We start from the raw sequence: 14,086 nt of genomic DNA, 5'->3' as shown, positions 1-14,086 counted from the left end.
ATACGCTACATGTCACTTCGCTCTATAAACAAATACAGTAGATAATGGGCCTCCATGGGACAGGAGACAGGACAGAGACTGTCTGTGTAAATACACACAGACTCACACTGCATAGTTCACTCTGCTCTTGTGTGTGTGTGTTGATATATCTAGAGCGAGATGGAGAGGGTGAGCTGCAGCCGTGGGATGTCTTTTCATCAGGCAACACTAGATGGGGCATGTGCCTAGTGACGCTAAATGTCCTCTGAACCAGTGGCCTGCCCTGTATGTGAGCACTGTGCATCAACATTGACACTATACTCTGTTCAGGCCTGTGCTGTCAAGAGTATCAGATTAGTCAGGGGATTGGGAAATGTTCTATTAGCACAGTTAGATGAGCTGTGTCAAAGGATTGAAAAACCCTTGCTTTGCTATTTTTGTATGTAATATACAGCTTCATTAGCCATAATTTCCCATCTGCCCACAGGCTGAATTCTGTCTGAATGAATATGGATCTTCTTGCTCTTACAGGGAAGCAGAGAGTAGAGAGTACGCAGATAGTGTCTCAGGCCACATTCAATAGGGCCTAGACGACAGAATACTTGTTGTAGCCTAGACGACAGGATACTACCATAGATGGACTTTAGTTGGCAGTCACATCTCTGTGCACAGTAGAGTTGACTTACTCAGCAACTGCAGGTAACTGCCCAAATAAAGAAAACATCAACATAAAGTGTCTTAATAAAGGAGAAGAACACACTTTGATAAAGAGGAAGCATTTAGCCTGAGTCGACTACGTAGCTTCCTATGCATCACTGGTCTATGGAAGAAATTGCTTCAGTGAATAATCCATTTGGAGGCTTTTGAAAAAGCCCCAGCTGGCGCCAAATGCCACATCTTGCTAAGATTTGTCAGAAGGAAGCTGCTTTGTATTTTGTTCTTCAGACTATTGAAGGAAGTCGAGCCCAAATGTTTGGGTTGTAGGTGTTAAATTGTACTTCAGTCAGTTGTTTAGACATCATGTAGCTGTTATTCATCTATATTGTGTACATTTTTCATCAGTTCTTTGGTTACAGGTATCGATGCAGAGAAAGATGCCTCTAAGAATATGGGGAACAGGCTGACTAATGTCAAATATATCTCATTTTAAACATTTTAATAACAAGCATGGCATGAGAACAATGCATGTTTAAAAATATATATCTGCAAATGTAAAATACACTATACATTCACTGTACTGCTATGGTCTTACTCCATATTAAACATGAACCATTTGTGTTTTTCTCAACATTCTGCATCACAAAAAATGTAAAAGTACCATTTGAATAGTTAAATGGCAGCCATATTTGAGCCTTTGTTAACAATAGGCCCCCATGGGCAACGGTCAGAGTTGAGATGAAATCAGAAAAACAGAAATCACAGTTTTCAGGTAACACATCAGAATATGCTTCCTCATGAAAGGAAAAATGTAGCTACCTGTGACCAACATCTTCATAAGGCAGGTAGACCTGTAGCCTGGTTGCCAGATATGTTTGTGATTTAGCCAACCCATAAAGCACCAACAGATATAGCAACCTGACCAGTTAAGACCTGAGGTTAAGGCCTGAGGTTAAAACATACAGACCATTTTTCCTTGATGGAGAGATAAAACAGTCATGTCTCTACATTTGATTTGTTCAATGGACAGACAAACTACTTTGACAACCTTCCATATTGGTGTTCATATTCTCCCCTAAAACATTGCTTTCCTTAAATCTCAGATAAATGGCTCTTTTTCTGTCAAACAGAATGATCGCTCATCATCACAGAGTAATTTGACTAATATGTTGGCTAATACTTCCTAGGCAAACTATTTCATAATGTATATCAGAAGATTCATGGCGTCCATAAAGTTCTGGCCCATTGGTATTTACATCCAGCAGGAAACGAAAGTTGCAGTCCAGCTTTCTGCTACCCCACTGCAATTGCATTAATAAACTTCCATCTTCAGGATAATTGATAATGATGATCTCTTGATATAGCTAGGATTTTAAAAATGCCACTTTCAGAGATGCAACCTCACTTCTTTTTCAAAACACAAAAATAAATCATGAGTAACGCTGAAATAAAAGCAGAAATGCCGCCGGTTATTTGGTGTGAAGGGAGGAGGTATTGATGTGGAGGAAAGTCATTTTCCACGTCTTGAAATCAATTTCAGCTGAAGAAAGCGAGTGGCTGTGTCACCTTGAGGAGGCATTGTTTTCGTGTCTTTCCAGATACTTAGCTCTATCCCTGCCTTTTTATGGAGGTACACTCCAGGTTTGGGAAGGAAGAGGTGAGGTAAGACTCAGTAGCCCGCTGGATAGCCCCCTTTCCTGGGGTCGGACTCGGCACAGAGCCGCTCCCCCTGTCTCACCACCGCCTGAACCACTGAATCAGGAGTCATCAGCAGCTCTGTTACATGGTTCTTCTTTACCAGGCCATCTAATACACTCTTTTACACAAAAACACACATAAACACAGAAATAAACACACACACACACACAGATTAAAGTCCAGAGTTATGAAACCATTTTTTAAAATTCAACAATATACGATGCAATATTGTTCAGAATTACCCACCTTTTCAAAGCCGTCCTCCACTACAGTCATATTTGGGTTGAGTTGATTGTGAATTCGAGGTAGTGTCACAGCTTTTTTGAGGTCGTAGTCAAAGAACAAGGTATTCAGAATCACCTATGTAAATGAGAAAAGGAAGCTTCTTGTCCTCTGATTCATCACAATATCAGGATGTAAGGATAAATGGATATCATGTGTTAGTATAGGCTATATCTGTTTCAGAGAGTACATTGATGTGCATGGATCTAAACTTACTAGGGCAGTTGCTGTGGTGATCTTTGTTCCACCAGAGGCTCCAACCACCATTTTCACTCTATTGTCTTTGTCAGAGATAATAGTTGGGCACATAGAAGAGAGAGGCCTTTTACCTAAAAATGAAAGGTAGATCAATCTTCAGACCAAAAGGTATTCTCAGAAAACAAACCAGCCAAGGTTCAAACTGGAGCCATGTGTAAATTGAGAACTTTCAGTAGCCTACCAGCAATAAGGATATTGATTTCAGTTCCTATTCTCACCAGGCTGGATGAAGTTGTTAGAAGATGGAGGGATTCCAAAGCCGTTGGTGATGTATGGAGAGCTAAAGTCATCCATCTCATCATTGAAAATGATGCCAGTTGAGCGGGACATGACTTTTGAGCCAAAACTGAAGATAGGAATGATAGTTAAGTAGCTAGAGTTAAGTAATTATATGAGTTAAGTAGCCTATACATGTTATTTTTGGGTTAAATGCAAATAGAAGATTCTTAGTAAGACCATCGGCAACAAAGTTTATTTAGAGTGCACATGTATACTATATTAAGGATCTGTCTCTGGATATCTATAATCTACCCTGTAGCATTATGTATTCATCAGTCCTATTGTCTCAGAGGAGGTCTTGCCTTGTAGGACTCTTACTATAGATTGATTGTGCTGGTGGCAGCCACAGCACTTCCATCCTCAGCTATGACGGACAGGTGTGCAGTCCCATGATTGTCTGGGACAAAATAATCTTGCTCGTAGTAGCTGTCGGGATGAGTGGTGTCATCTGTGATCTTACTCCTGATCCCGTCAGCAAAGTAGTCTGAGGTCATGTTGTGGATGAGCTGGAGAGAATATAAAATCATCAAATAGGAATTCAATTAGTTTCTCCTGGCAATGTTGAACAGCAGTCAACAGCATGTGATTATAGAGCATGTTCAGTAAACAACTACAAACCATTTTTATTTTAAAGTCAAATACAGCGCGTTCGGAAAGTATTCAGACCCCTTCCATTTTTCCACATTTTGTTACATTACAGCCTTATTAAAAAATGAAATCCTCATCAATCTACCCACAACACCCCATAATGACAAAGCGATAACAGATCTTAAGAAATGTTTGCAAATGTATAAAAAAGTAAATGTACATACAGTAAGTATTCAGACCCTTTGCTATGAGACTCGAAATTTAGCTCAGGTGCATCCTGTTTCCATTGATCATCCTAGAGATGTTTCTACAACTTGATTGGAGTCCACCTGTGGTAAATTCAATTGATTGGACACGATTTGGAAAGGCACACACCTGTCTATATAAGGTCCCACATTTGATAGTCACAGCAAAAACCAAGCCATGAGGTCAAATGAATTGTACGTGGAGCTCCGAGACAGGATTGTGTCAAGGCACAGATCTGGGGAAGGATACCAAAACATTCCTGCAGCATTGAAGGACCCCAAGAACACAGTGGCCTCCATCATTCTTAAATAGAAGAAGTTTGGAACCACCAAGACTCTTTCTAGAGCTGGCCTCCCGGCCAAACTCACCAATCGGCGGGGAAGGCCCTTGATCATAGAAGTGACCAAGAACCCGATGGTAGAGTTCCAGAGTTCCTCTGTGGAGATGGGAGAACCTTCCAGAAGGACAACCATCTCTGCAGCACTCCACCAATCAGGCCTCTATTGTAGAGTGGCCAGATGGAAGCCACTCCTCAGATAAAGACACATGACAGCCCGTTTGGAGTTTGCCAAAAGGCACCTAAAGGACTCTGAGACCATGAGAAACAAGATTCTCTGGTCTAGTGAAACCAAGATTGAACTCTTTGGCCTAAATGCCAATCGTCACATCTGGAGAAAACGTGGCACCATCCCTACATTGAATCATGGTGGTGGCAGCATCATGCTGTGGGGATGTTTTTCAGCTGCATGGACTGGGAGACTAGTCAGGACTGAGGGAAAGATGAATGGAGAAAGTACAGAGAGATCCTGAATAAAAACCTGCTCCAGAGCTCTCAGGACCTCAGACTGGGGTGAAGGTTCACCTTCCAGCAGGACAATGACCCTATGCACACAGCCCAGACAATGCAAGAGTGGCTTCAGGACAAGTTTTCAAAATGTGGAAAAAGTCAAGAGTTCTGAATACTTTCCTGAATGCACTGTGTGAGTGAAACTTTCTGTTTGAAAGCTGTGTGTCAGGGTTCTCACATCAGTGATATTGAGATAGCGTGGATCCCCTAGTTTGCTCCTCTTGGCATAAGCAAACCGGAAAGCTTCCACGATGCGGTGATATGTCAGAGTCTTTTTCTCGACCGTTGAAACACTTGTGCCAGTGAAGTTATACCCTGTAGAAAAAGCACACAAAAAATGTTGATCTAATACACGGGTGATTACACTTTTTGACCCTAAGGCCACATCGCGGATTTCAAAATTCAACGGATGGCCTCACTGATTTTTTGGCAACCGATTTGTTCGTCAAAATGAATTTGTGGGTAGGAAAAGGGGAGTTATTTGAAAATGTATCGATTCATTATCGCCCCAAAAAGCTTACAAAATCCCTCACGGGCCACATTTAATCGATCTAATATGTCAGCCCAAAAAAAGAACTGTGTTCATTTATCAAAGATACAGTTTTAACGTAATTCGATGTTTCCATCACAGGGTCATTTCCGTCTGATTCCGTCCTTGTTTTTGCACAAACACCAGCAGCTATGGTTGATGTCAAGATGTAGAGGACTAGTGCAGTTTAGTTCATTTCCAGTGAGATAATGTCCAGAGAGCTTACAGCAAATCTCTCTTAAAATGAGATGACAAACTGGGAGGCCTGAGCTGTTTGTTTACAGTCAATTAGTGGTGGATGATGATGTTCACACTCAGAGTTATCTAGGCTGCTGCTCACCGTCCACTATGTTGAGTATGAGTGCCAGGACTGGGCCGCTGGAGGGGGCGTCTGGGACGTGCATGGTGTACTCGCCCACGGTCAGCTTCAGTGGGTTCTCATTCAACACAGGCCTGTAGTCCAATAGGTCCTCCAGGGTGATAATCCCACCTGAGACGTGAAAATAATAACTGCTGAAGAAGCACATCGACAAACTGCCTATCAGATCTGTCTTGTCTAATCATCATCATAGTGTGTACAGCAAGCATGATGAGCTTTAATAGAATATTATAATGCACAAGAAATAGAGAAAGACCTGCTGCCTGGATGTCATCAACAATTGTCTGTGCCATTGTCCCATTGTAAAAAACACCAGGTCCTTCCTCCGCTATCCTCTTGTAGGTGTCTGATAGTTTGGGAAATTTAATGATATCATTTTCCTTCAGGATGTTTTTCTGGGAGTCACAGAACACTTCGCTGGAATACAAAAACAGGAGCAGAGAATTTATCAGGAGTTATTCAAACAAATCTGTAGAGTATGTCATGACGTTGGCCTGTGGGGATAGGTTTATGACAGTCATAAATACCTCGTCCCCCCCTTTTCCCTTCTCTAACCTACTGAGGTTACATTTGCAAACCCCTTGGTTAACATAGAGATTCTGGGAACATCAGAAGGTGGGGGGAAATGAACTATAATCTGGTAATCCGAACAATTGAACATATGCAGTGGTACTTAATTAATATGATGTCAGTTCGGTTGTCATCTGAGACATTCTCATCAATGATAAGATGACATAAACTCTACAGTGGAAAGTCTACACATCAGAGTTATCAGATTCACATGGAATTGTTGTTCAATTTAAATGTTTGAATATAAAATTACTTGTGATGGGATGAAATGTGATTTTAGCTTCTAAAATGTGAGATTTGGATTTTCATAAGATAGGGATGCTCAATCAGTGGCCCTCCCCTGTGAAGGGACAAGTGCTATAAAACTTTTCACACACACACCCCTCTTCTCCCTTCCTATATAAAGCCTTGACGACAACATAACTTTCTGTTCCGAGGATATGAGGATGACGATCCTATGTCAGAATGGTTCAGATAAAACTACAGAATGAAGCCAACATCAGCATGAGCTTTGGTTGCGAATGGTATGAACTTTGAACTCTTATTCACGACAGAAGTGATACCTCCTAGTCATTGAGTTAGCGACCGCAGCTGCAAACGCAGGTTAGGAAGGAACAGACAGAGTATCCCATCTACCACACAACAACGTTACTACAACTTATCCAAGTGACCACCAGAGACATTCTTCAAAGGACAGAGGACTCGGTTTGGCAACACGGTCTTCCATCTACCACCAACCTACTGAAGCGCAGCTCAGAGTAAATATTTATTGCATTTTCCTTTTCCAAATGGGCGGTAATTTAGAATGCATAGGATACTGTATTTACGATAGCACAGCGTCGCCTTGGTTCCTGTCTTCCCGCTCTTTCACTCAACCCAGCCCCTTTTCCTTTGTGTAACAAGCTGTCATATCTGTTCCGCCCGCAAGGGACGTTTTTCTATGACGTAAAGAATTATCCACGTATAATTCATTCTTTGTGTATGTGAATTCTATGTGATTAGTTAGGTATTCAAATTATTAGCCAGGGTTCTTGCAGGTAAATAAATAATTAAACCCAATTTTGTATTGCTGATTCAAATTGTTAGCCAGGGTTCTTGCAGATAACCAAGAATTTACAACTTTCCGATGAGACTGAAGTAAGATGAAGATTAATGTTGACTGCTTTGGATGTAAAATATTACTAGTTCTTTAAGAGTTTATTTTGAAGTGTCACACTCTGACCATGATTTGCGATGTTTGTTTCTATGTTTTGTTTGGTCAGGGTGTGATATGAGTGGGCATTCTATGTTGTATGTCTAGTTTGTCTATTTCTATGTGTTTTGGCCTGATATGGTTCTCAATCAGTGGCAGGTGTTTGTCGTTGTCTCTGATTGGGAACCATATTTAGGTAGCCTGTTTTGTATTGTGGTTTGTGGGTCATTGTCTATGTTATGTTGCATGTTAGCACTCAGTTTCTATAGCGATCACGTTCGTCTTGTTAGTTTGTTTTAGTGTACTTCGTGTTTTTTTCGTCAATCATTAAATCATGCATTCACACCACGCTGCGCTTTGGTCGCCTCAATACAACGATCGTGACAGGAAGATAACAGCTCTATAAATATTATTCCGTGGTGCCCGACTCTCTAGTTAATTACATTTACATGATTAGCTCAATCAGGTGATATTAATTATGGAGAAATGATTTTATAGAATGGCATGTCTTATCAATTAATCCGGCATAGCCAAAGACACGACAAGTAAAAGGACCAGCATTCCCATGGCAATGTCATCATAGGTTTTACAGCGGCCAATCAAATCATCAATGGTCATAATAAATCACAGAGGAAGCCATGAATTTTGGACATCAATGTAATCACATTTTATTGGTTGCAATATATCAATGTGGTAAAATCCAACTAATAATCTAATTACAGTACTTTATTGAGCAGGGATGGACTCAGTCGGGGTCTGAACTTAATGTTGAGAGTTAGAATAGTAGATCACACAAGGTGACATTTAGAAATGTTGTTTGGACATCAGCTGTTTTTATGTCAGTCACTCAACTAGCCTATGTCAGCTAAACATTTTTTGATTGGTAAATTAGTCTAGCCAGCTATCTAAATGTGTAGTAATCATTGTCAAATTACCGACCAGGGGACCCCATTGATTTTGTTATTCACTGTTACTCAGATATCGTATTCAAAACTGAAAAACAATTCTCCACCCTATGGCAAAATTTGTAGAATTTCAGGAAATTAGCTGTAAAACTGTACATTTTTCTCTCAGTCCCATGGCAAAATTAATACAATTGCATGAAATGAGTTATGCAATTGCTAAATCTTCTCTCCGCCCCATGGCAAAATGTGTAGAATTGCAGCAAACTTGCTTTAAAATGGCAGCACCCTCTTTATGTCCCATGGCAAAATGTGTAGAATTTGCAGGAAATTAACTCTAAAACTTCAATTTTTCTATCCGCTGTCAAGAGGGGGCTGCTAAAATGTTCTGCTCGCAAGGTGGGGGCCCTCCAACAAAATGTCACTTAGGGCCAAAAAAGGTGAGGGCCGACACTGACTGCATGTGTGGGTATGGATGTTGGTACACAGACCTGCGAGCCACTGCGACCCCTCAGAGTTCAGATTTTTGTGGCCTCCACCCCCATCAAAGTTGCCCATCCCTGTTATGTAAGTCGCTCTGGATAAGAGCGTCTGCTAAATGACTTAAATGTAAATGTAAATAACATGTCATTTACACTGTCATTAAAGGGTAGCTATTATCAACCATCCATATCACTTAAGTCTGTCGTTGTCAATATTATTAGATTTGTAGAAGTGGTTTTAGTAGTAATAGTAGTAGTAATAATAGTGGTAATAGTGGTAGTAGTAGTAATATAGCAATTACAGAATTTTTCCCCCCATATTTGTTTTCTTTGATCTCCTGTCCTATCCTCACCACATATTGGCATCTCCTTGAATAGCGTCCTTGTTGCTGGCGATGGCCTTGGCCAGGGCTTTGCCGATAGGGAAACCTACGCGTGCCAACTCAATGCTTGGCTCAAACAGCTCCTTCCATGGCAGCCTGCCGTGTCTCCTGTGTGCCATCTCGTAACCACGAATCTCCCCTGGAATGGCTATAGACAATCCACCTGTTATGCAAAGAAGTCTTTACCACATTTTGCACAAAGTTGGAACCCTGCCCAGAGAGGATTTAAAATGCATATCAGTCCATTTCCCCATTTTGACAGGTCAAACTGTTGCCCCCTTAGCAATGCATATGTGTTAAAAGATTTTTTAAGGTTTAAGATAAATTATTAAATAATTCTACACAGAAACTTAACCATTAGGGATTAGAGGTTATGTAGCATGAACAAGGAGTAATTAAAAATAATAAACACAGCCCCAACTAGGTTGGAGGGGGGAAGAAAGGAATGTATGTGTGTGCCTAACGAAAACAAAGAGGATGCTTAACCTATGTTTGAACCGACCCAGCAATAACTCTGGAGAGATAAGATAGGACAGGGAGAGCCCCTCCAGGTTTCCCATATCTGTGGGGGACTGGAACTGTCAGCTGAGTGGTAATAAACTCAGGGGAGACATCAGGAGAAGAAGAGAGAATCCAAATCTTAGTGTGTATGTATGCGCGTAGGTTAGAATGTTATAAAAGGAACGCCTTTGTGAATGCACAGCGGAGCTCTCACAACTAAACTTGGATCTGATCAATTGTGAGCTGGGAATTCTGTCTGTTTCATTTAAGACCAGAACTTTACAACCTCTGGGTAGCAGACAGATAAAGATAATTGAAATGGTTGAACATTGATAACAAAATTACTTCACAATATGATGCAGAAGGTTAGAGCTAATTTTCCTTAGAATGATGGAAGATCAGGGAAGAGGCTGCCAGAAGGTTCAAACAGAGTGTTAACTTCTCTCTATCCCTACCCCACTGTGATACATGACAGCTACGATATTACTATTCAACTCTTATCTCAGGATGGTTTGAACTACAGAACCTGCCTAGTCTACCCTGAACCTGACGTACATTCCAGAACAGTAAAATTGGTACCTTTCTGAGAAAGCTGGGTGTTATTGCCAAACATGTCTTCTGTCGCGGTCATGGGTGCTGTCTCCCTCGCGTCAATGGTTTCTACCTTCCCTGTCGAGCAGTGATACAAAATACAGACAAATGGATGTGTTTGTTAGCCTTTCTAGGGAGTTTTTCCGAGCCACCGTGCTTCTACACCTGCATTGCTTGCTGTTTGGGTTTTTAGGCTGAGTTTCTGTACAGCACTTTGAGATATCAGCTGATGTAAGAAGTGCGTGAGGACTCACTGACTCACCTGTGGAAGCGTTGTAGATGTTGAAGAAGAGACCCCCTCCAATGCCCATGCTGTGAGCGTTCAGGAGGCCAACACACAGCAGGGCGGCGATAGATGCATCCACCGCTGAGCCGTTCCTCTTCAGGATGTCCCTAGGTACACACACACACACACACTTAATGCTCCTTGTAGAGCTTAATCGTGTCCTGTCATTTGACTAAGCTTGTACCATGAATCATTGTATCAAAGGTAATTAGTTGGCTCGTGTTACATTACTTACCTCCCCACCTCAGAGCATATCCCAGCATCTGTAGCCACGGCAGCTTTTGAGTAGAAATGGTCTGAGGGTGAGATGGGGTTCTTGTTTCCCACTCCCATGAACACCCCCACGAACACTCCTACTGCAGCCACCAGCAAAACCACCAGGCCAGCCACCAGGGACTTCCTGACCATTTTCCTGCCCAGGGGAACCAACACACCAACACATCTTACAGTTAGACAGGAGCCTTACAGATACTGTGACTTCCTGTTTTAATTGATTATATAGTTAGAAGTAGTAGGCTTTTTTAGCATGCAGTTAGTCTTAGTGCTGTGTCTGCCTGATGAAACACTGTCAAAGGAACCTGCGAAGCGCCATGGGCATTGTATCTTAATGTCATCACTATCCTCCCAATGCAGAGGTCCCCCATGGAGCATGCTGTGGGTTTTCAATCATATACATGTGACTCAAATCTAAACTGTCAGAGGCTGTCCCTTGAGTTCCCTGCATGTGTCACTTAATGTTTTCTGTGAGTTGCAAAATGGTACGGAGGTGATGGTTTCTATTTGACAAGCTCCATTAAATGTTCAACTCAAGCATAATAAAAGAAAAACTACTGGTAGATAATAGTGGTATCCTACTACCTGGGATTGAGGTTGAGTGAGCAGGGAGCAGAGCTGATTATAAGAGTCTAAAAATGAAAATGTGTGAATTCCTTGTGATTGTACATTTGTCTAATGATGATACACTTTACTTCAAGTGAATATTTACTCTTACCCTTGAAAAAGTATAATATTCCTCTCCCCTCAATGTTTTGTGATCCTGGCCTGAATTGACCATATGTATGACCTCTCCTATAGAGGACACACATTTTTATCTTGAAATTATAACACAGCCCTGTGACAAACACTGTGACAGCCAACCCCGGTCTCCCTTACATAGGAAGCATAAAATGAAGAGTAAGATACAAGAAATTGAACAAATTGAGTGTACAAACCATTAAGAACACCTTCCTAGTATTGAGTTAAACCCCCTCATGCCCCAGACTCAATTCATCAGGGCATGGATTCTATAAGGTTTTGAAAGCATTCTACAGGGATGCTGGCCCATGTTGTGTGTGTCAAGTTGCCTGGATGTCCTTTGGGTGGTGAACCGTTCTTGATACTCACAGGAAACTGTTGAGTGTGAAAAACCTAGCAGCGTTGCAATTCTTGACACAAACCGGTGTGCCCTGCACCTACTACCATACCCCATTCAAAGGCATTTTAATATTTTGTCTTCCCCATTCACCCTCTGAATATCACACATACACAATCCATGTCTCAATTGTCTCAAGGCTGAAAATCATTCTTTAACCTGTCTCCTCCCTTCATCGACACTTATTGAAGTGGATTTAACAAGTGGCATCAATAAGGGATCATAGCTTTCACCTGGATTCACCTGGTCAGTCTATGTCATGGTATGTAAACTCAACGTATACCAAACAAAATCCATTGATTTCAAAGTTTAACATCTCAAATGACGGTTTCTGCTATTGGTTAATTGTTTAAATATATTTTAAAGTGAAAAATCTGAGTCTCATTGTAATTCCATTTCTGAGGAATTTCCTTTGGGCTACACAGAAAACATGGCAACCACATCAATGTACTCTTCACCATAAAGTACATTGTGTTATAGAATAACACTTTTTTATATTAACAACCATTTGGCAACACTTACATAATAGATGTAACCCTGATATCTGATATTTGGCCTACACTTTAGAACTAAGCTGTTCAGAAGAGAACAAAAATACACTGTAATGAATTACTGAACACTGTAATGAGTTACTGAACACTGTAATGAGTTACTGAACACTGTAATGAGTTAATGAACACTGTAATGAGTTACTGAACACTGTAATGAGTTACTGAACACTGTAATGAGTTACTGAACACTGTAATGAGTTACTGAACACTGTAATGAGTTACTGAACACTGTAATGAGTTACTGAACACTGTAATGAGTTACTGAACACTGTAATGAGTTACTGAACACTGTAATGAGTTACTGAACACTGTAATGAGTTACTGAACACTGTAATGAACACTGTAATGAGTTACTGAACACTGTAATGAGTTAATGAACACTGTAATGAGTTACTGAACACTGTAATGAGTTACTCAGTGACATTTAGCCTAGTCCTGTGGTGTCCAGCAGCACTACTGATTTACAGCATAAAATGCTCCTTACTTTCAGCCTTAACCACATGTTCTGTCTCTGTAATTGACCGGTAATCAACATAGCCTAATCAGCATGTGTAATCATTTTTATAACCACACTGAATTGCCATAACTAGCTTTGGCACACACAACAGCATGTTGCCTCAATCAAATGACGTGTTCAGTGTTCAGTAATGTTGATTTGGCCAGACATACCATATTTTACCAGACAAACACTGGAGACATACGAAGTAGTTGGATAGGACTTGACGGGAATTGGGGTAGAAAGTGTCATTCTAGACAGAACAGATGGTTAAAACCCCCCCAACGAGTTAACAAGCAGTTAACAAATAGTGAACAACCAACGTTTTTGAGACAAAAATATTTTTCACATTGCATTTTAAAATGGTAAAGTTCCTTGTAATCCTTTATTAGATGTATAATATGCTCTTTGAAGGAGTCCAGAAGTGATTATAATTGAATCACACAATAGCCTATTTCACAACAAATTACACAGTATTTCATCCTTGCCAACCAACCATGTCAGAACACTTGACACTAATTCCAATTCCCCCCCAAAATTATCTCAATATCAAACAATGATATCCTGATCATTTTGATAGTATAAATCACGCAGCTTATAGTTGATGATGAACTTACTTCCATAGATTGCTCAAATGCACAGCATGTGCTCCCTTGTGGATTTAACAGCAGCTCACCCATAGATATCGGGTTCCAAATAGTAGGATTCTATTTCTATGCGCTTACCATTGTCTATTATTGCTGCATACTGTTCTGAACCCCTGATGGCCCCTGTGACTAGGGAATGAATGTAAGACAATAAAGCACTGTGGCCCCAACCCAAACTGGTCTCACTGATCATTTTTTATAACAAACAACCCCCATGCCATCCATATGATTGCTGCAAAAGGTTGAATGCAAATACAGTGCAATGTCACAGTAGCCTAAATAAAGGTGGTAGAGTTGATTCACAACTGGTGTGTCTTAATAAAGGCTGTGCA

General features: G+C 40.8%; 1 protein-coding gene across 1 annotated transcript; it reads right to left on the bottom strand.

Moving 5' to 3' along the window:
- Positions 1-1,114: 1,114 nt before the first annotated feature.
- Positions 1,115-11,069, bottom strand: LOC115139947 (glutathione hydrolase 1 proenzyme-like). Its single transcript, XM_029677850.2, has 12 exons — positions 10,885-11,069; positions 10,626-10,756; positions 10,352-10,441; positions 9,242-9,434; positions 5,999-6,159; positions 5,704-5,853; positions 5,013-5,149; positions 3,472-3,659; positions 3,093-3,220; positions 2,833-2,945; positions 2,581-2,694; positions 1,115-2,452 (listed from the first exon to the last, which is right to left on the bottom strand). Exons 1-12 carry the CDS (start codon positions 11,055-11,057, stop codon positions 2,306-2,308), a joined length of 1,725 nt encoding a protein of 574 aa, XP_029533710.1. The 5' UTR covers positions 11,058-11,069; the 3' UTR covers positions 1,115-2,305.
- Between the last annotated feature and the right edge of the window lie 3,017 nt (positions 11,070-14,086).

Source organism: Oncorhynchus nerka, linkage group LG13 (genome assembly GCF_034236695.1).
Source record: "Oncorhynchus nerka isolate Pitt River linkage group LG13, Oner_Uvic_2.0, whole genome shotgun sequence".
In the NCBI taxonomy this organism is placed as follows: Eukaryota; Metazoa; Chordata; class Actinopteri; order Salmoniformes; family Salmonidae; genus Oncorhynchus; species Oncorhynchus nerka.
The sequence above is the reverse complement of the archived record's forward strand: the minus strand, read 5'-3'. Positions and strand labels throughout refer to the sequence as shown.

Coding starts and splice junctions, on each gene's coding strand:
- LOC115139947 (XM_029677850.2), bottom strand. CDS start 11,057: ATGGTCAGGAAGTCCCTGGTGGCTGGCCTGGTGGTTTTGCTGGTGGCT. Junction 10,442..10,625: donor CATCTACAACGCTTCCACAG/GTGAGTCAGTGA, acceptor ACTGCTCGACAG/GGAAGGTAGAAACCATTGAC. Junction 5,150..5,703: donor CATACTCAACATAGTGGACG/GTGAGCAGCAGC, acceptor CTTTTTCTACAG/GGTATAACTTCACTGGCACA.